General features: G+C 39.5%; 1 protein-coding gene across 1 annotated transcript in view; it reads left to right on the forward strand.

Annotated features, from left to right (window-relative positions):
* Positions 1 to 22,243, forward strand: part of kalrna (kalirin RhoGEF kinase a) — a 94,649-nt gene that overhangs the window by 47,324 nt on the left and 25,082 nt on the right. The window contains exons 39-40 of the mRNA XM_061089070.1: positions 13,468 to 13,546; positions 14,115 to 14,282. Of these exons, the coding sequence (XP_060945053.1) occupies positions 13,468 to 13,546; positions 14,115 to 14,282 (247 nt within the window). The remainder of the gene's footprint in view (positions 1 to 13,467; positions 13,547 to 14,114; positions 14,283 to 22,243) is intronic.

The raw sequence follows: 22,243 nt of genomic DNA on the forward strand, positions 1-22,243 counted from the left end.
TTGTTTGTTCAACACTGCAGCCACTCTTAAGGCTCACTTTGTGGTTAATACCACTACACTAATGGCTTTCACGCCAGACCTTAGGAAAAAAAAAACACTGTGGATTTAAAGGTCCATTGTGTAAGATTTAGATAAAAGGGATCTTTTGGCAGAACTTGAATATAAAATAATCCTACTGATATTTTCACTAGTGTGCTTAATCTAAATTGTATGAATTATTTTTTTTTTACCCTAGAATGGGCCCTTTTATATTTAAATACTTTATGTTTAAATTGTGAGCAGATCCCCTCTATGGAGGCCGCCATGTTATTTACAGTAGCCCAGACTTGACAAACTTAACACCTTCTTGAGTTTTTATGAAAACGGAAGGTTACCACAGGTTCTTTTTCATGTTAAGAAGGGGAGGAGGAGGTGAGGGGTGTTCAGCTGCAACATGAAACTAAATTCTAAACAAGTGTGACAAACAAAAAAGAAAACAGCAGCAGATCAATAAAGTGTTTGATTACAATTTAACCTTTAAAAAATAGCAAACACATTTATCAGAGGCCACATTTTAAATGTTGTAGACGACTGATCGCAGTGATTGATCAGGCCTACAAGTACGTTTGCTTCTCAGTAATGAGAGCAGTGAGTTTCAATTAAGGTGGAGTTGTCTTCCTCAATTCATACCAATACTTGATCATATTTTATTTTAGTTGTTTTCCTTTTTCTCCTCATTTCACCTATTTTCAGTAAACATCCTCCCTTCTCTTTCCCTATTTATAAACTTCTTGCTCTATTTCCATCTCTGGTTCCACTATCGTCAGTCTGTCACTGAATTAGACCGACATACACACACACACACAGACACACAAACACACACATGCACGCGTTTGCAATCCAACCCTTCTTTTTCACTTTATGAATTTTCACACCTCTCTGTCCCACTTTTTTATGCCCCCGCGCCCCACTCTGGCTCCAGTTTACTATAATAACAGTCTAGTATTGGCATAGTCAGATGTTCCACTGTGTGTGTAGACAGGATGGGAAGCTACTGTTTCTCGTGGTTTTTAGAGAAGTTTTTTTTTCTCCTTGTGTCTGCAGAGTTTTTATATTTACTTTACTCTGTTTTATTTCCCTGTCTCTTACAATTACAAGCCCTCTTGTTGCTCAGCCTTCCCTCCATTTTCACACTTTTACCTCTATCTTTATTAACACGCTCCCTCAGTCACACTCAGAAAAGTTTCAGTTTCAACAGATCAGAAGGAGCATCAAAAGCATCTTCTTATAATGTTAAAATGGAATACCACTGCGGTGTACAAGCATGTTTTGATGATCAGCGGTGTAGACATACAATCGTGTAATATGTCTCTTTAAACCATCTGTGTTCCTGTTTGAAATTAAGAAGCAGCTCACGCAAATTTGACGTCTTCATGACGATTTTTTCCAGACCTTTAAACTCCAGTGAGAAAAACTACGATCGTTTAGCAGACCTGCAGATCAACCCTGAAGTATATGGACAATGTAAATTTTTCAGATTTATGAATTTGGCTCAGTCTGCCACTTCTGTCCTCCACTTCTCCACCTTAAGCTTTATTGGGGCTGTTAATATCCATAATATTCACATTCATTGTGGGAATCATCATGCTTTATTTCATATTTATATTCCATAAATCTATAATTTTTTACAGTTTTTAAATGATCCCTAAATTTTGAATGATATATAAAACTATATCAAGCTGTGTACAGCACAGGAATCACTATTTTATTACGTCTAACTTATATTTGACAATACCATATGTATATTTTTAATAGGCAGCATGTGCTCTGCAATGAGTTCATACTTATATTGATATAATGAAAGCCTACATTCTTCCATAATTTTATTTTTTGATACTCTATGAGACCGAATAGATTTAATTACAAAACAATTCCCTCAGCGTGGAAACACTCAAACCTGAAAGTAAAAACTTCTTCATCCTAGTTTGAATTTAATTTCAATATGATGCAATACAGAGTTTTGCTCACAATAAATATGACAGCATGGAATGGTATAAAAAAAAGAAACTCAAAACACTTAAACAAAAAAATTTGCCTTGTTTTAATCCCTGGATCATCAGGATCATAGTCTGTAAATGAGGGACGACAGTCACGACGCATCTCCACTTCCTCCTGTTGTACAAAAATGAATCAAAAATATCCCATATATGGATGCTGCCATCTCGTGCTTATCAAGTCATTTGGAGGTGGACTCCGTGCAGTACTGATTTTGGGATAAAGCCACAGTTTGGGTCCTGCAGAATACATGCACTGGACAAATCTTGAGTCGGTCTCAGCTGTCAATCACAATGTTTCTCCCTGTTTTTAAATTAATGACTAAATAAAGCCAAAAATTAAAAGGAACAAACTCTTAAATAAATAAAACTAAATATTCATCTAACATGTACTTTGATTTTAGTTTTGTTTGGTCAGTGTCCCATCTGCTAACATGTAGTCACCAGGGGTGTATGACCTCTCCTGCAGCCAGCCACTAGGGTGCGATTGAGATTATTTGGCTCCACTTTTAGAGAGCTGTTATGTCATCCATCTTTGTAACACTTTGGTCAACCCTAGTTGTTTTTAAATATGTGAGTTTTTTCTTTCATATCATGAAGGCAAACTTTTCATGACCTTTTTGTTGCTGCAACGGAACCACACCTTAACCTTAAAGGTTTCAAAGCAGAAAACAAACGGATAATTTCAAAATGACAAACCACTGTCCAAAATACTTCAGGTCTGCTCTGAAAACTGTACATGATGTGATTCAGAGTTTGTCCGACTTGTGATTTTTTGTTGATGTACTGCTCCCAAGCTCTGATATTTTTCTAGGGTTAAAGACAGTTGTGTGACGTCTTGTTAAATATGTCAGTTGTGTGGAACCAGTCAGTTGTGTGACGGTGTGTGGAATAGGTCTTTTCCTGTGACGTTTTGTGGCGTAATGAGTCAGCTGCGGTTCAGTCTGTGGTCTTTATTTAAAGTTTCATTCCAGTGGTTGACGACTTGGCTGTCCTCATGGCTCCACCACAGCTCTGCAGGTCGGAGCGCAGACCCCTTTTTTAGCCTCCGCCCTCAGTAGGAGTGAAAATTGTTCCTCTGCGAGCCAGGCTTAATAAAACTCACTCTACACTCCCCCAGGGATGAATATTCATCACTGGTTGGAGCAAGGCTCAGCAGAAGCTGAACCAATGTTTATTCTTTAGCTTTAAATGCTTTAAAATACATTTGTGATGCAGGATCAAGTCTGTTAAGCTTCTTTTATTTTTAAGTTTAAAGGCCATCGTTGACTAAATGATTGAAATCATACACCCATTTCATTTTTCAGTGGAAATAAGTAGAATTTCAATTCAGTTTCTCAAAAGAACCAATTAGTGTTTCAAGGGATTACAGGGGCTCCAGGCAGAAGGGACCGGCCTGACTGCCCCCTCCCCCAAAGACATAGAACTAAACCAAACTGTTTCAATTAAAAAAATGATTATACTTTTATATTATATATTTAAACCAATAGCATACAGTATGTAGAAAAAAAATAGTAAAGTAGTAAAGTGTAACTTCAAACTGGTCGTAGCTGTGGACGACTGTAATCTGTTCCTCAGCAGACCCCTGGCAATCGCCTGCTTTACTTGTGCTGGTAATGCCCCTGAACTTATAGTTTCAAACTAAAATATCTCTATTTGCAGTTTAATTTTAATTAAACCAAAACTATTTGACAAGATAAACCTTGTCAATGTAGGAAACACGTATCTGGTGACTTGGAGGAAACTGATCCAGTTAAACATGTAGTTTTATAAAGGCAAAATCATTCAAATGCGCCCTGGACTCTTCAGGGTTAATTTATTCTTCCATTGTAGCTTGATTTTGTGTTGCTGTCATGAGACAAACTAACAATTCAAAATTTGGAAGTAATTTTACTTGGCCTCCAATGAGTAACCATTATTTCTTTCATTGTACGACATGATGTGTTTGATTTGGTTTCTTGAGCGCCACTTTAACGCTGGTTAGCCATTGTTTACACGTGTGTGTGTCATGAATCAAATGCAATCAGTGTCGGGTTCTGACTGAATCTGTACAGTAGCCAACTGCTGGTCATATGACTCATGTGTCTCACACACACACACACAAAGAGAGCCCTTACAGTTAAAGTGGTTTAGCACCAGCAGCTTCCGGGGAGTGGGTAAGATGTGAACACACTGACCCACACGCACACACATACACACACCAAGGAGAGTTCCATACCCATCTGACACAAAGCTATGGCTGTTTGTTCTCTCTCTCTCTCAAACACACACTCATACACACAGACAGAGAGACAGGGTGAGAGAGTGTGAGGGCGTGTTTGTGTGTGTGGCAGAGAGACACAAACGAGGGAGTTGTCAAAAGACAGACAGAGCGACAGGGAGAGTGAGAGAGGGAGACGGACGAGGAAGAGGTCAACATGCCAAAGTGGATGAGCTTTAAACTGTTCAAAGGGAGCAGCAGAGTGAGTACGATCTGCTGGAATACACACTGCACACTCACCACACACTCACTCTACTCGCAGCTACAATTATTATAACACTGTTTTCATTCAGCATTAACTGTGATCACAGATCAGCTGCTCTGCTATGAGACTGTGTGTGTGAAAGTAGCTCTGTTGTGTTCAACTCTAAGTGCAGACACTGGTGAATTTTACTTTGTAGAATTCAAATTACTGCAGTAAAAAAGCAGTGAAGTCAGTGAAGGGTAATGACCCAGAATATGTCCTTTAACCTGAAAGTTACCGGGGAGAGAAACCAAACATTTCTTTCTGAAGATTTCATTATTAACAAAGTAAGTGTTTACTTTTCCATTCAACTGTGACGTCTGATATATCTGTTTTGAGGTTCAGTCACTGGTTCTAATCCAGATCATACGTGCTGTTGAGTTTCACTTAGCATGTTGTGAAGCTGGACTGAAGTGTCTGTGTGTGTAATAGGGGAGATTAATGGTTAAACTGGGTGTGTGTATGTTTGTGAGAGGGACAGACAGACCGAGATGACAGGAAACTGGTCATTAGTTGCCACAGAGACTGGATAAATGAAATGCTAGCGTCCAGAAGACTGAATTGAAGTCAGTTTGATTCTGATTATAACTCAGATGCACTGGAAACATTACATAAACACGCTCATGGACTCCCTGTGCTATTTAAAGTTTTGACTGCATGAAACTCCTCTGAGAAATATTTATAATTTAAAGTCTTCTCTCCGACTAAAAGTCAAATTGAATCTTTGATGTAGAATGTGGAAATCTGTTATGGAGCTAAGGATACAATGTGTTTTTTAAATCCCTGTCTCATGTGAACGTGATGTCTCAGGATCGCTCTGAGGGAACTTCTCTTGACTTCCCTTCACTTGGCTTAACCTGATTAGACTTTGTTAGTTACAGATCAAAGGTCAAGCTCACCGGGAGTGCACTAAACATGTTTAAACAAGAATTCATACGCTAATTATGACAAAGGCTTTCAACACAAATGTGTCAAAGGATGAAATGTGGAAGCGGTGACATCTCCTATGTTCTGTGAAACCACATTTCAGGTCAGGATTTGACACCATAACTGAGGGACAGAAGTGGTGACTGTGACCATATTTTATGCATTTTGATTGGCCAGTAAAGGCATACAACTATGAGGGGGGAATTCCAGTTGTTTACTTGCTAGTTTTGTTTTTGGGAATTCATCATATGTGTGTTAACTGTCAATTGCACAATAGAATTGGTGTTACGTGTGCTGGCTGTGGTTCTCCTGCTAAAGTGCATGAATCTCAGTGGAGTCCTTGCAACAAAAGAGAGGTTGATTGAACATTTCTGAGAAAAGCTGTGTTTTTGTCTTTGTTCTTGCCCATAACATCAGTTTTTTTTAAATTAAACATCTCATCCGTACTTCCGGGGTATCATGATCACATGATATCAACACGGCCCACTGCCCACATAAATCAACGCCTAGAAGCAGTGTGACCCACCTCCTAACAAATCCAGGACTTTGTTCAGTCGGGACAAAAAATAGCAAAACATTAATTTAAACTACGGCAGCTGAAAAGCCCTTTCCGTAATACAGGTTTCTCTGACTGCCGTCTAGATTAGCTGCTTCTGACTTCTTCAACTGTTGAATCACCGAGCAGCAGAGTCAACATTTGTAGAAAACTTTAGATTCCGTACTACCTTTAAATAAACGTTCCTTGAGGCCCACTGCACACAGTTTCAAGTAAACATGCCTTTCATCCTTTTATCCATTGCAAAACTGAAAAAAAACATTGATCGATTGTTACTGAGACCAACATTTCCAACATGAGCCAGGTGCAGGTGACCAATCAGAGCAGCCTGGGTTTTATCAGGGGCGGGGTCAGCTAAAACCCAAGTGTTTCAGACAGTAAACCTTCAAAGTAATAACCCTAACTCATCCACTGTCCACTTCTAGCAGCCACTGGATGGGAATAAAGTCGTATTTGCTGCAGGAGTTGTGTTAAGTGTTTGTGTTTCCCTGCCTCATGGTTACTGATGGAGTTCACTGTGCGAGCAGAGCAGTGCACTCCATGTTTTAACCTCTACACAGCGTGTCTGGGATGGAGTCGTTAGCTCTTTACAGGCGTCTGTACTGCTGCTCTTGAATTAAATGTTGGTCTGAGTGGTTTTTAAACTGTGTCTGCAGTTTATTTGCTTTTTCAGGCGGATTTATTTTTCTCTGTGGAGCAGGGAAAACATTGTAATTGGTCACACTGCGCAGTTTGACTGGCTGAGATGTAGCAGCTAACACATATTTCATTTTCTACTCTTGCTGCTGTATTTTCAGATACTGTGATGTTGGATCATACTTCTATTATAAAATTAATTTTAACACACAACATATGATCTGAATATAAAACTGTTGTGTTTGTGCATCCTAGTGTTACAACACACCACATGCACCGTAGATGTACGTTGGTTCCATATGTTGTAATATAACACTCTAACTGAACTACTCTGCTGGTTTGTTTATGGTGTAGACATTGAGCAGAAGCTCCTTTTCCTAAATACTGGAAATTATCCACGTTGTTTTTCTAACTTCACTCTGTTGACACAAGGAGGAGTTTCCAAAATAGAGGTATATTTGCAGTTCACCACAATTTAATCTTGGGACATGAGGGAGTTTTCCACTCAAGAAAGATGCAGCATCCAATGTGTGTCTGTTGTTGTGATTAAATTACTTTTTATGCTGGCGACAGAACTATTATGTCTTTGGGTTGTCCAGCCGCCCGTCTGCCTGATCGTCTGATCGTCCCATCACAAGTTCAGACATTTAACAAAAATAAAGTCAGGCACTGACCAAGGGCTCAGGTATATCTGCAGCTGTACTAGAAAATTATCTTAAACAGCAGAAATGCTGTAGTACCAGAAAAGTGGTAAATAAATATTTATATACCTATGTAAAACACTTTTTTGCTTGGTAAAAAAAATGTGATGCAGCAGCTTTTCAAACCTGCCCAAGATAAACCATCACATCTTTCTCAGTGGTTTTTCCTACTGCTTTTGCTCCTGGAAAAAAAAAGAAAGATAAATGGTTCTCTGTGAATTTGATCAGCTCAGAAGCGCCTGGTTACATTCAGGGCAGATTGTTGTTCTTTGTTGAATATTGAAAAAATCAAATCTGACGAGAAGCACGAGACAGAACATGAAGCTCGACTCTTCAGTGTTGCAGTCAGGCGCTGCGGTATGAGAATGTGGCACGCACTTCATCCACTGGAACAAAACGCTGCCAGTGGATGTAAGTCCTGAAAATTAGTAGCATATGAGCTTGATTCCTTGGAGACGGGGTTGGTGGTCCTTTTCCATCGAATATCTCCACATAAGCAAGCCCTGTCACTTTGCTCGGTTTACGTGTAAAGTGTTCAACCCCTATTAACAAGTAGAGCCCAAAAAGATTTTCAATTATATTTTTATTTTTCATACCTTGTGAATGTTTACCCTGTGCTGCACTCAAGAGTGATAATGACAAGCTGAAGCCGCCACACATTAACAGTAATGCCTTTATTCTGTCAGATCTCATTTGTTTAGATTTTGAGATTTAATCTCATTGAAAGCTCTAGTTTATTGTTTTATATAATAAATAAAAAACACCACTCTAAACTCGTAATAGTTAAAAAATTTGGGACCTTAATTTCTTAATATATCCCATTGAACTGAACCCTGATTAAAGTCTGCATTTGCCATAAAAGTTTGTATGACATAATCAGGCCAGGATGTTAGATGTTTGTAATAATAACTATTTTTAAACAAGGTTACAAAGTGCTTAATATGAATGCATCATTGTGTAAATAGAATTAAAATGTCATAGCTGCTCCAGGAGCACTCAAATTAATATACAGCCAGTTAAACCTAGGGAAGCCTTGTCATAGCGTGTAAAGAAGGTAATGTACGAATAAACTTTTTTTTTTTTAAACTTTAAGCATTGCTGTATAATTCTACATCTTTAGACCTCAAATACTTTTGAATGAAACCACACCACATCCACACTATTAGGTTTTCATTTAAAAAAAGCATCACAGCTGCTATGTTTGCACCTGCTGTTCACACTGATATTGTGTTTTCCATCGCCTATTTCTAATAAATTAGTTTTAAAATAAGTTTTGGTTTCAAAACTCAGTTTCTGTTTTGTTAACAGTTCCTCGTTGTTATTAGTCCAATACAAGAAATCACTACTCTTTTCACCATCACTGTTCCTCATTCTTAGTATTTAAGCAACCATCTCTAGAGTAAGCAATGTACTTCCTGTTATGAGTTTTCAGGCGTCTTTTAATTTACAGCTGTAATATACAAGGCAACTTATAAGACTGTTTTTCAAATCCTGTTAAATGTTGTTAATGTGCACCACTCACATCAAGCCATACAAGTGAATAAGCAGCAGTAATTTTAACTTGTGGGTTTGTCATTAGTTCAAACCATCTACAGTGTATTTTACTGTGTTCATGGCTCATGGAGGGAGTAGGAACTCTGGTAATTCATGCAACGTGGACTGCAGCGTGTTCAGAGGCTGCTGTACGTCTGTGGCGTTATGGAGCAGATCAATATTAAAGAGAACAGATCTGCCACCTATCATATGCTCCTCCCGTTCTTTTTTGTTGTTTTAAAGACCAAATTAGTTTCTGCAGTGATCATATTTATCCATGCTAACCTTCAGTAAGCATATATGCAGACTTTTTTTAACATACATTGTCAAACTCAATCCTGCTAATTCGTCTAAGGTTACAAAGAGAAGCGTTGTAAAACACTCACATGGAGCCTTTGTGTTTAAGGAAACCATAGCTCTGCATTTTTCAATTTATCACTGAGGCACACTGGGCTAATGATAAATGAAGGCTGCCGTGCTCCGAGAACATTGAGGCACATCTACCACATTTCTAAGAAAATAACATCTTCAGTGTCCTCATCCAATGAATGACATGCAAGTTTCCCCAAACTCAACAGGTTCTGTTTGTTCTGCCTTCGAGGAGGTGAAGCATGTTTGTTCTGCTTAACTCAGTCTCTCTCTTCTTTAACATATGACCATCACAAGCTGATGTGTGTTGTCGGTGCACAAAAGAATGTGTCATTTGCCAGCAGCAGAGCACAGGAGACGCCCTCCAACACACAAACAAACACAACCATCAGATTAAAGAGGAGAGCGGAAGCCGACTTGGTAGAATCTGTCACACTCAAAGTTTGTATCTTGACAGTAATGTGTTCCTCCTGTGAACAAGGAGATGAACAGATGAAGTTGATGCTTTATCACTGCAGGATTACTCAAAAGCTACTCATCCAATTTCCAATTAAAATGTAGAGTGGGGGTGGGGCATGACCTTAGCAAGAAATCATTTATCATTTGAAGCACATCTGGATAAACATGCAGTTTGATGTTTTGTTGCTTTCTTTATCTTTGTCTGAATAGTTGCTCTCCAAACACGCTGTTATACAAACAAATGTAAATTTCTATCTGCCGAACCTGGATATCAAAAACATTTTCATTTTGTATTGGGCGACATATTTACAACATTAAAAAAAACTGGTTAATAACACTCTATAAATATTTTTCCTTATTGAGTGATACCGGAAAGAGGAGATAAAAAATCAGATGTGAGGACAAAGTTCTTGTGTTTGTAGATATGGGCTGATTGTCCTCGAGTTGAACTGTTACGGATGTTATGTCCTCAACCTCAAACCACCAATTTTAGCAACGTGTATGTCTGATTCAGTTAATTTGAAAGTCATGTGGTGTTGTTGATGCTTGTTTGTGGCTCCGAACAAGAGACTGTACATAAAGATGGACGACATAAGAGCTCAATGGCCTCCTGGTGGTTGGCTGAAGTGTAGCTCATGAATCCAGCCTCCTCCATCTTAGTGGATGGGACATGGACCAAGCTAAACATGTCAATGTGTGTCAAATAATTTCTCCTCAGATACGGTTTCTCTCATTTCAGGTAGTTTTTATGACACTTTGTTCCGATAAATTTGGTTTTAGTTATTTGATGATACAAAAACTGGTAGAAAACATCATGATTTAAAGTGCGTATATCGATTCCTGGTTTTAAAACACTTAAAATTTAGATGTATGAACTCAGGTTCATCAGACCAGCAGGTTAGAGTCTGGGATGAAGGGAAATAAGGTTTACACCAAAATTATGACTGGTTCAATGGCCACTAATTTTTACGTTAAGCATGTGCTGGTTGGAAAGTGTGTTTGTACATTATCTGCCAATGGATTTACATGTTGTAAAATTCAGACTTAAATCTCAACAGAAATGTTACTAATTAAGAAACCCTGTAGGTATCGGTGCCATCAGGCTTCCTTGCTCCTGCTCCGCACACACAGGCGTCTCAGGCCGATACTCTCAGGCCAACTCGTAAACGCTGTTGAAAGATTAAAGATTACCACAGCATCTTCACTACCTGCTGCCCTTTGACTTCAGGTTCAGCTGCGTCATGTTTCCATGGCTCCATATAAGCAGATAAGAAGATTTTGCTGTGCGTGATGCAATATAGCAAGCAGGATGCGTGCACAGAGAAATGGAGCGCATAGAGCTTTTCTTAGTATGCAGACGTCAGGGTATTTCCAGTATAGTTCCACTTTCAACTCGAGCAGGAGGCTAATCAGCCAGAATAAGTGAAAACACCTGCACTGACACTTTCTGTATGTGTGTGTGTGTGCGCGTGCGTGTGTGTACGCACGGCCATCTGTCAGGTGTAACATCACCTGTACCTTTTATAGAAACAGGGGCTCTTGTTGCTAGGTGACATTTAGCCTGGAAAAGAGGGCTTGAAGCACACATACACACACACACACACACACACACACACTCGCTGACATTTTCCAAGACAAGGAGAAAAGAGCAGACGAAGCAGAAAGACAAAGATAAGGAAGTTAAGGTAAAAGTAAATGGCCTCATTTAAAATTATCACAACGTTCATGAATTACTTTACACTATTGCGACATGAAGTTTATCATTGACTCACTCCTTGTATTTTATATTATTAACTCTGCTATGGAGGTTGTTTTTACCCGTTTGTTTGTTTGTTGGTTTGTTTGGTTACTTGTTTAAGTTTGTACAATTTGGTGCAGATCCAATTCAATATCTGGATCTAGTGAATTTAAATGTGGATTCATTAGAGGACTGCTGTACCTTGGCTTCTATTCACTCTACCAGATTATATTATATATATTTCTATATTGTTGAGTTCTGACACCTACATTCATATTCACATCTGCTAATGGTTGGTGTGACTTAGAAACGAAAACAATTCCTGCTCTTTAATATCAGCAGTAATAAAAACAACTCAAGACAGATCCAGGATCCAAGTGATGTACTTGGTTAGAAACCACAGTGAAGGATTAAAAGCCCATCAGCTGACGTTGTGTTTATACAGTACACGGATTAACATCTCTCCCAATAACAGCACAGTCTTTTCAATGGTTTAGTTTTTTCCAAAGACACATTTCAGCTGCATTTGTTCAGTTACCTTCTATTTTCTACTCTATTTGTGCCATTTTTGTTCTCGATTTTGATTTTGTTTTGTTCATTGTCTTTAGCTGTTTCAGTTTAATGAGTTGCGTTACTATCAAGTGTCTGTGAATTTCTATTAGCTCTTTCTACACTGACAGCATGGACTGTAAACTGTACTTTATGACTACAACTGCAGCTTCAAGTTTACAATGATTAACTCTCTCAGATCCTCATTTACGTCTTGTATGAAACTAATGCAAAAATATATATAATCATAAATACTGTATACATCCTCAAGCCATTGCTCTTTGCTCAAGTACTTTACCAATCATACTATTTTTTTTTTATGCTATTTATTCATTCACTATTCACATGCTTTATATTTAAGATGTTAAGCAGCTGTTTGAAACCTTCCTATTTTATATCTGTCCTTCAGTTAATTCATGTCAGTGCTGAACGTTTGCAAGCACCCAAAAAGGAGGTTTGTAAACACTGCTGGCCCCATTTCAGTTTGGGAACCCCTGGCCTGTGTTGAAGTCTGGAAGCACAAAAATTGAGATGTTTTGAAACAATGGCGCAGTCCCTCACATTTGCTTCCTGATTGGTTCTTATCAGTCATAACTCCACTAATGCAGTGGTCCCTAAAACAAATCTCTGTTCTTACTTTTCTCCATTATCTTTCCTCGTTTGTTAGTATTTTCTGTAACTAAGCAACCAAAGGCAGAGTAGACCACTTCCTGTTCACAACCGCACACACATGCCCAGTGTATGTGAATTGTCATGTGATCTACGTTTTCTGGTGTTAGTGTAGACGGAGGTGAAAAAAGCTTTCGTGGACTGAGATCATTCAAAAAAACTAAAACATATTTGTTCGTAAACACAGTTTCAAAACACACCAGCTAATTGTCCTAATTGTTCATTCTCTCACAGCTTTTATTCATATTACGTCCTGTTTTTTTCTGTAGATAACATTTAATATTGGTTACAGATTAAAGGAGAGTCAGGAATATGTGCCCTCATGCTGCCTACTCGTTCTGCTCCTTCAGCCTAGAGTAGATTTAACTCTGCAAACATTCAACAGTAGCTACCGGGATGTTATCATTATCAAATCTGAAGTGTACATTTTTCTAAGCTAATACTTTTAGCTCTACAAACCTGTTCAGCACCGTATGAACAGGTTTATGCATGAATATTTATGCACTTATAATTTGTCAGTGTCTGGACATATTCAATGTTTAATGTGTAAACACAGACGTTAATCCTAACTCAGGGCAGGATCAAGTTTCTCTTCCTTTTGTCATCTGGTGAATTTGCTGTTGATTCCTTGAAATTAAAATGTAAATTAAGAAAATTACTAACTACTATCTGAAATGTTGTCAAGGTTCTTCATTTGGCATATTTTGCAACGGAAGCTGCAGCTTGACAGCACTGTTCAAAAAAAATGCACTGATGTTTTGAGATTTTAAAAGTCCTCTCTGTCTCGTTGCAGCTCTCTGGTGGTTGTGAGTTGACGGTCGTCCTTCATGACTTCACAGCAGGATGCAGCACGGAGATGTCTGTCAGCACAGGTGAGACAAACTTTACACAGTCCTCTTCACAAAGTTCAGGATGGATCCCTCTGTTCAGTTTGTTCAGTTTGTTTTCTACAGTAGATAAATAATTCCAAAGACTGTAGTTAAAGTTATACCTGCTAGAATCAAGTAAAAAAATCGACGTAGACTCTGGGTCCATAAAATGAAGCCAATGCAGAAGTGCCAGTAACCTGTGTTCTCTAAATCACCAGCAGAGGTAGACTCTGAAGTCTATAAGAAAGTGACTCTACTTCTCACTTGATAACACCAGTAACATCTTTTTCCCTAAAGACTTTATGAATCATTCTCTAATTTCAAGTCTTCAATAAAGCATGATAATTTTTTAAGTTTAGTCCCATTCAGAGAAAATAGACCATAAAGGGGGCGATGATACAGTGTGATTGACAGCTAGTAGTGTCCAATGGGCACAGGTGGCCTCTACTTTCAAAAACAATGTTAAACTCGCGATGTTAGCTCACAAACCAATGGCTGATTCTAAATTGCTTCAAATGAGACTTTTTTGAATCTAACTCGCTGTAAAACACCCGTCTGCTCTTCTCTCCAGGTCAAACGGTCGAGTTGTTGGAGCGGCCGAGTGAGCGGCCCGGCTGGTGTCTGGTCCGAACCACCGACCGCAGCCCTCCTCAGGAGGGACTGGTTCCCAGCTCCGCGCTCTGCGTGTCCCACTCGCGCTCCAGTGTGGAGATGGACTGTTTCTTCAACTCGGGAAAAGGTAGGAAGAACCAACGTGATGTCCAAATCAACCTACTACACTGACCTGCTGCTTGAGAATCAGATTTTGACATGATTAAGAAAAGCTCTTAAAGCAGGAAAGGCAAGATGTAAATATAAAGTTCTATTATATTTAGATCCCTAATATGATAATACATATTGCCCTCCTACTCTGGCTCAGGGTTTATGGCGTGAAGTGACCATAGAGGTCCAGTCCAAACAGAATAAATGAAGATGCTGAGAACAAACTTCAAATCTACATAGTTTCACACACAGTGCAGAGTTATGAATGAATTGAAAGCTCAGGTTTGTGTGAACTGCAGTCCCATTGTGAGTCAGAAAACACACACACACACACATACACACACACACACAACAGCTCTTCAAAAAGTGGCGTCTTTCCAGTTCAAAGTGCTACAAAGAGGTCTGATCGGATGGATATATGTAGCGAGGGAAGCCTTACCTCCAGCTGTGTTGAATTATGCTGACGTTCAGGAGCGAAGAAGAGGGAAGTGTAGAGAATGTGCAAAGTTAAAATTAACCCACTCAAATGTAGTAATTCCTTCAGGTTCATCATGTTATTTGTGCCTTCATGAGTAATCAGCCAGACAGATGCAGAGAACGTTTCTTTTTCAATAGGCAGGTTATTTCATGGAAACAGATCTGCACTGACCTCTACTGGTGAGATTTAGACACAACAGTATTTATGAAACCTGCCCTGCTTTATCGATCAAGTCCCCCTCAGACAGACAGAGCTTCTGAAAATTAATGTTAAATGGTCATCATGTACACCTGCATTAAGTGATTATTAAGAACATCAACCGGATGGATTTAATGGAAGGTGAAATCTTCCCCCCGTCATCCTGAAAATCTGGCTACAGTTAAAAAAATGAGAGAAAATGTATTATTTTTATTCTGACTTTTATAAGGACTGCAATGATATGCTAGTACATTGAATACATCGAATATATATGTTTGATTTTAATAGTCGATCATGGAACATTTTGGCATAAAGTACCAATTTAGAACCTGGCAATGCAGTCCAATAAGACAGTATATAGCACTCTTTATACTGAATTAGTGCCCTTGACGTCTGCACTGCTTTCTTCTGACAATCCCACAATGCAATACAGATAAGATGAGCTAATCCTTTTTTAGTCCTACATTAGGGAAATTTGCTGTGAGAATTTATTGCTTCTTATTGATTAAACTTTTGAGTGTGAACAAAGGGGTCTTTGCCAACACAGAATTCTCGATGGTTACCCTGGTTACCGCTGTACACAGAAGTATGAGAGACGGAAAAGAAATTGAATGGCATGCACAGTTGCTGTGGTTACTGCCTCACAATTTCTGAGCACGTGCACACTCGCACAAAAGTATGAGTTTCTATCAGAATGAAGTGTTCCTCTTTGGTCCTATAGAGGGCGCTGTGCAGCGCTGCACTGCCCTTGTTCCATGTAACCTTTGACCTCTAGCTGTCCTCAAAGTCTTGACACGCAGCAGATTGTGCTGATGGTGTTTGGATCAAAAACCCACACGCTTAGATTGAAACAGGAAACGCTCCCCGGGAGCTTCTCATTATGAGGTTGCATAAGGATGAGCTGATGTCATCTCATCGCACTGGAGTCATTTTGCAGTGACAAGGAAGTGGATGCTGAGAATTATTATTAGTCATTTAGTTAACATTCAGAGTGATGTTTTTATGTTACAGATAGAATCCACAATTATGGAGACTCACTGAGGCTGGATTTCAGCACTGAGCTCAAAATTAGACCAGATTCACATAGTCAAGAATCAATTTCATCTTGAACTGAGACTTCATGCTTTCATTCACATTTTACAAAGCATCTCTCACAGTTCTTGTAAAACGGGAGGATGTTGTGAGAGGTGTTGTTCATCTCTCTACAGGGGTTCTAGACTGAATATACAGTAGCCACTGCAAACACATAACATTAAGCACAGACATACATACACAGTATATTTCTTTCACTGTAGTTTCTCTCAGACTCACTCAGCGTGAGATCACCTGATTTGCCTGACACAGTCATGGTGTGTTTCCTGCTCCTGCTGATGAGAGGAATGTTTTGTGTTGCTGTTGAGACATGCAAATCAAACCTCTGTGACCGCTACACATGGAAATAAACACCTAAACACACATGTCTGAGATATTTAGGGAATACTGAGGGCTGCATCGTGTTGTGTTGCAGTAAAGGTTGAAGTAGCAGCCCTGTCCAACATGAAAATGGGTTACACTTAAAATTGGGTTAGTGGCCCTCAGGCTCTTTTTGCTGCAGCAACAACGCATGTTGCTTAACTATAAATACATCATCAAATACTTATTTTTGTTTAAAAGTATGAAATCACTTGTTCATTGAAATATAAACCAGCCTCGAAAAGAGAACACTGCCCTCAGTGTTAATGTTGTGCCACTGGCATACTGGGATATATTGAAAAACAATGTTAGAACTAATTGTCCACTATAATGCCTCCATCCAACAACAATCACTGCAGTAAGAATACCATAAAGACAATACATAAATAATACTATATATATATATATATATATTATGTTAACTTCATTTATAATAAAAAATGAATAAAATACTTTTTACCTGACAAGCTTTTGGTCAGACAAACTATTCCGGCATAACTTGCAGTAGTTTTACACAGATGCCTTTCAATGGCCCACAGCTGCCTTCAATATTTGTCATTATTGCATCACTAGATTATTTCATCAATTTTGTATTTTATTGTGCACCATACATTTTCTGCTGTAGCAAGACGTGCGCACACACTGAGCAAACTTGTCACATGAAACATCTGTACTTTCACATCCAGGATCGGTTTCTACAACATGAGTGCTTTATGTTAGTTTTCATCTTGAAACCATGATTTTTGATGGCAAAAATACAGAAATGGGAAGAAACAGCCTCTGTTTCATCAACAGTGAAATGACTGGAGGCTGCTGGGGACTTAATGCACTGTTCTCCATTTGTTAATGAATCAGTCAAACTGTTAATTAATCCACGAGAGTCACTGCTAATTAAGTAATGTGAATAATAAACCTCTGCCTCATTCAGCTTCAGCCTCCTCCCTCCCTCCCTCCCTCCCTCCCTCCCTCCCTCCCCCCTCCCTCCCTCCCTCCCTCCCTCCCTCCCTCTGCGTGTGTGGCTGGAGTCTTGTGACTGCTCTGTAAAGTAGGTCTCCTTGTCCTCACTTCACTGACTGTGAAGACACAGAGGGAAACTTTTCCTGTCAGGGGCCGTTGTTTTTATAACATCCTACCAGGGTCATACTAAATTATTGAACTTGTATCACATGAACATATCTGCTGGCTGGTAGTTCTTGTCTCTGACCAGGCATCAGATGTCAGATGATAGTAATGATGATGATGCTACTATAATTTGATATTACAAGTTTGAGTCTTTTATTCTTGAGTGACTGAGATCTTCTGATAGCATCAGAAATGCCTCAGACACTGCAGAAAATGACACGTCTGTCACTGGCTAGTACGCAAATCTATGTGAACCAATGCAATACCACGTCTTTTAAAGCATATTCCTTTTAACCAAGTTAAATTGCACTTTTTTTCCCCTCAAAATCGAAATCCCCTTCCACTTAAATGCATGAATCCTTAGAAAGGAATAGATGTTCAGTTTATAGAAGTTGAGCAGAAGGAGTTTGTTGCGCAGAGCTCTGAATTCACTGTTGCTTTGCTCCTCGATGATTTTGTGCCATAGATTGACACATCAAGTGAGTCCACATAATAGTGTCCAGAAAGTCATGACTTTAGCTGCTCTGGTTTGTGAGAAGACATAGCTGCAGAAGTTGAGTATTATTTTAGCTGTAGAACGTCAGTAGAGGTGCTCTGTGTGTAAAATGGGACACTGCAGGGGAACAGAGCTGCTGGGCAAACTGTATCTGGGCTACGTGCATGTGTGTTGTCTTACCTGCTGCTGCAGTGCTCATCAAGGTGCACACACATACAACGGGGGCAACATTTTCACTCCATCGTGGCCTGGATTGAATAATGTCCTTTATTTTAGTGTAGGTAAACCACTCTGGTCCAACCCTAACATAAACATCAGATTATTAAATATTATTGTGCTTGAAAAGGAGTGGCATCTTGTAGCATGTCCATTTGATGGCATTTTTAAAACTGAATTGCGCTTTGTTTCTTATTAGTTTTCAGGAAGTGCTCAGAATTCTGTAATATTAGATGCTTATTAAGGGTCTTGTCATTTTAATCTGATCCAAATCTGAACCAGTTTAATATGCTCTTCCCTGACACATACCTTTCCTTAAGTTTTATGGTTAACTTTCAGTAGTTTTTTCACAGTTTTACTTAAAAACCAACTAACCAACAAACATAGGCTGCTGAGGGACTGTTGCAGTCAGAATAGGATGCAGGATTCTCCATAATAATAGGCTTTTTAGTCTGATGATAGCAACATTTGCACTTGCCTCTAATTAGGCAGCAGATCAGACTGTGGCTGTCCTAGTTAGATTCTAGGGGTAAATATGTATAACTGACTGTGTGAGTGCATGGTTGCATGTGGTCCTCCATTGACAGCACAGTTGATGCCGCGATCTTTGTTCTTCCGGCCCTTGTACTGAATTGTTTTTGTGCAAGACACTGGAAGATAAACTTAATGAGGAAAGGAAAGAATGAGGAGGAGGGATTCCTTTAACGAACAGACATGCAATAAATGTTGTTGCTGATGTACAGAAGGGAACACAAAGCATATTTACTGTTTGTATTCAATATGGAAAAAAATTATAAAATGTATGAAACTTAGAAGAGGATGGAGAAAGAGCCGTCATGAGATAAGGACCTGAGCCTCTTCTCTAACATTAAGACCTGAAAAGACGCTGAGTGTAGCTCATCATCCCGCTCATTCATCATTCCTGAGAAATCACACTTGGGGGCAGTGGAAACAAGCTGTGAACACAACGCTGACACTCTCATCTTCTCAGTTGATAAGGTGATCTTGTCAGCAAACAGCTGCCAGTTCATACATCCAGGAGACGTAGAGCAACATTATCATTCATTTGGAGTCGTGCTTCTGTCCACAGTTTAATTCTCTTTAATCAACTGCTGCGGGAAAAGTCTGGCTCTTCAGTGGATAGATTATCTATTAATTTACTCTCGAACTTCCTGCTGTTCAGAGCTGAAAACAGTTGCGTTGTGGGTCAAATAAGTCCAGAAGTCCTTCATGTAATATTATGGTCCAACCTGCCACAGTTCACCAGCAGTGTCATTGCTTGCGGCGCCAAATGTTGTGGAGCTTTATCAGATATGGCCCTGCCATATTTGAATACACAGTGCAGAACATTTATGTAACAGGGACCAGTGTTTGAATGTCAGAAAGCTTTTACTTCAAAAGATACATGAAGTCTGCAGTGTTGCAAAGACACGTACACACACAACCTGAGTCCCTACTCTCTAGACCTCCACAATAAACTAACCTCTGTTCTAGAGAAGTGAGGTGTATACGTATGTGAAGGAGGAAAACCCAATGTCTGAGAAAGATGTGTGAGTGTGTGCAGACTCCTCCTACCTCTCTCTCTCTCTCTCTCTCTCTCTCTCTCTCTCTCTCTGTCTCTCTCTCTCTCTCACTCTGGTGATTCTCAGCAGTGTGGACTTGAAGCTTTGAGTGTATGAGTGTAGGATGTGTGTGTGATCGAGGATGAAGCGAGCCTGCCGTTGCTGTGAATGGATCCTCTCTCGCTGCTGCTGCTGCTGCTACAATGGTACAGGTGGGGCGAGATGTAGACACATGGACAGAATGTGTGTGAGTGAGGCTCAGGGTTAAGGCATAAGGTGTGTGTGTGTGTGTGTGTGTGTGTGTGTGTGTGTGTGTGTGTGTGTGTGTGTGTGTGTGTGTGTGTGTGTGTGTGTGTGTGTGTGTGTGTGTGTGTGTGTGTGTGTGTGTGTGTGTGTGTGTGTGTGTGTGTGTGTGTGTGTGTGTGTGTGTGTTTTCTATGTACACCTGAAGGAAGGAGGCGTAGACAAACCAGACAGAAATTCTTGTAATTTTTCTCTTTTGGTAATTTTGGTATGTGTTGTTGCCAGTGGAAACAGATTTAAATGTAAAGTGACTCGTCAAACAGGAAACAATATGTCACACAAACAGACTGACAGAGGGAGAGAGAAGTAGACAGCAAGTGAGAGAGACACTTTCTTTGTCTCTGTTGGATTGAGCAATGTCCTGCAATTCAGTCTGCCACTGCAAAGGGAAAGTGTATACTTCTAGATGTGTGTGTGTGTGTGTGTGTGTGTGTGTGCGTGTGTGTGTGTGTGTGTGTGTGTGTACTGGAGCAGGTTATTACAGAGCCTTTTACCAAGTATTTGTCTGGACTTCGCGGGAGTCATTATAGTAATCTTTCTTTTCAGCCGATTACTGTCCTTACAATCATCTGCTGTGGTTTTCAGGGTGTTTCATTCAAAGAAGTGCTGTTGCTTTTTTTACTAAATCAAGTTCTAACGAAATTTGACATGACACAGCGATTCTTTGAATGTGGTTGTACCCGTGCATGCAGTCAGGCGAGGTTGAAGACTACCTCCTCCACTGCCACACTTGTGTGGAAAGCTTATATGGGAACCTGCAGATGGCAGTTCAATGGTACAAAGACGAGATTCTCAGATGCTCTAGTGTTATGATTGCTGCTTTCCAGCGTCTTCCACTTTCATAGAAAAACTATGTATTACTGGCTTACTTCGAAGAAAGGTTAAGAGGGCATGCTTTAGGCCAAGCTGACGGTGTTCGCCCTCTCCTGGATCACAAATGTCTGATGAGCTATGAGGTTTTCCCCTAACGTTCAAATTCATTTTGAAATAAAAAGTCCTAATAAGTATCAGCTGGATCATGTCATTTTGTCAGTCAAACAGAAGAGTCAAACCTGGTCCAGACTTTCTGTTGAGTTCTGGTCGCAGTTCAGGTGCAGTGGAACTGTGTAGTGAATCAGACAGATAGCTGTCAATGTTGTAAGGAGAAATAAATGCATTCAGATAACTTCTGATTTATTTTTTTATATTTTTAGGATTCAAATTTGGGGATGCACAAAACCTTATTGAACATATTCAGACTCCGCTGTAGGATTCCTTTGTGTGCAGTTGTAGGGTGTGTTTTTTTGAATTAGATTCCATAGCAGTTTAAGGAAAAGAAGTTATATCCAGGGAGACTGTTCTTCCCAGAAAATCACAGCTTTGGTTGTTTGACTTCCCGCTATGGTCGATGATTTTCCTCCCCAGAAAGACAACAAAGCTTTGTTGTCATCAAAGACTCTTGACTCGATCAAAAAACATTCATTCATACAATTGGACATCAGAATTAGCCTCCGCACAGTAAAATTACTTCACTGTGACTTTGATTTAGAGCAAGCATCGTCTGAAGAAGCCACAGAAGAAATACATTGTTGGCTCCTCACAACAAAAGCAACAGTGAAGCTGTTTCCTTTGATCTGCTTAGTTTTGGTTTCACATTTTAATTTAGCTGAGCATTCTAAAGAATTGTGTACAACATACGTATGTCCTGTCATCATCAATTGAGTCTTGACATTGATCTGTTTGTAGACAGGCGTTTGTGTGATATCAGGATGTTGTTCATTTGGCAGGTAGTAGTCTTTCTGTTTAAATGGAGAAAATAAAAGAAAGGAACATCTAAAATGCATCTTGTACGTGATATATTTCTATTTATCTCCATCAGCTAGATACATATGTCTCCATCATCGAAGAACAGGGGGAATGGTTAGTTAGGTAATCTATAAGGTTTTCCAGATGTGCATTGGATTTTGATGCCCCACCTCCCCCAGACAACCCCAATAATGTGGTTTTTTGTGTCTGGAGAAGAGTCCAGACTTACAATGCATATTTTGTGCTTTCACGAGGATCACTTCCTATAAGTTGACCTGACAGCTCTGTTTATTGCTTTTTGTCTGGATATTTGGGGGGAAATGGCC

The sequence above is a fragment of the Limanda limanda genome, chromosome 16, assembly GCF_963576545.1.
Source record: "Limanda limanda chromosome 16, fLimLim1.1, whole genome shotgun sequence".
Taxonomy (NCBI): Eukaryota; Metazoa; Chordata; class Actinopteri; order Pleuronectiformes; family Pleuronectidae; genus Limanda; species Limanda limanda.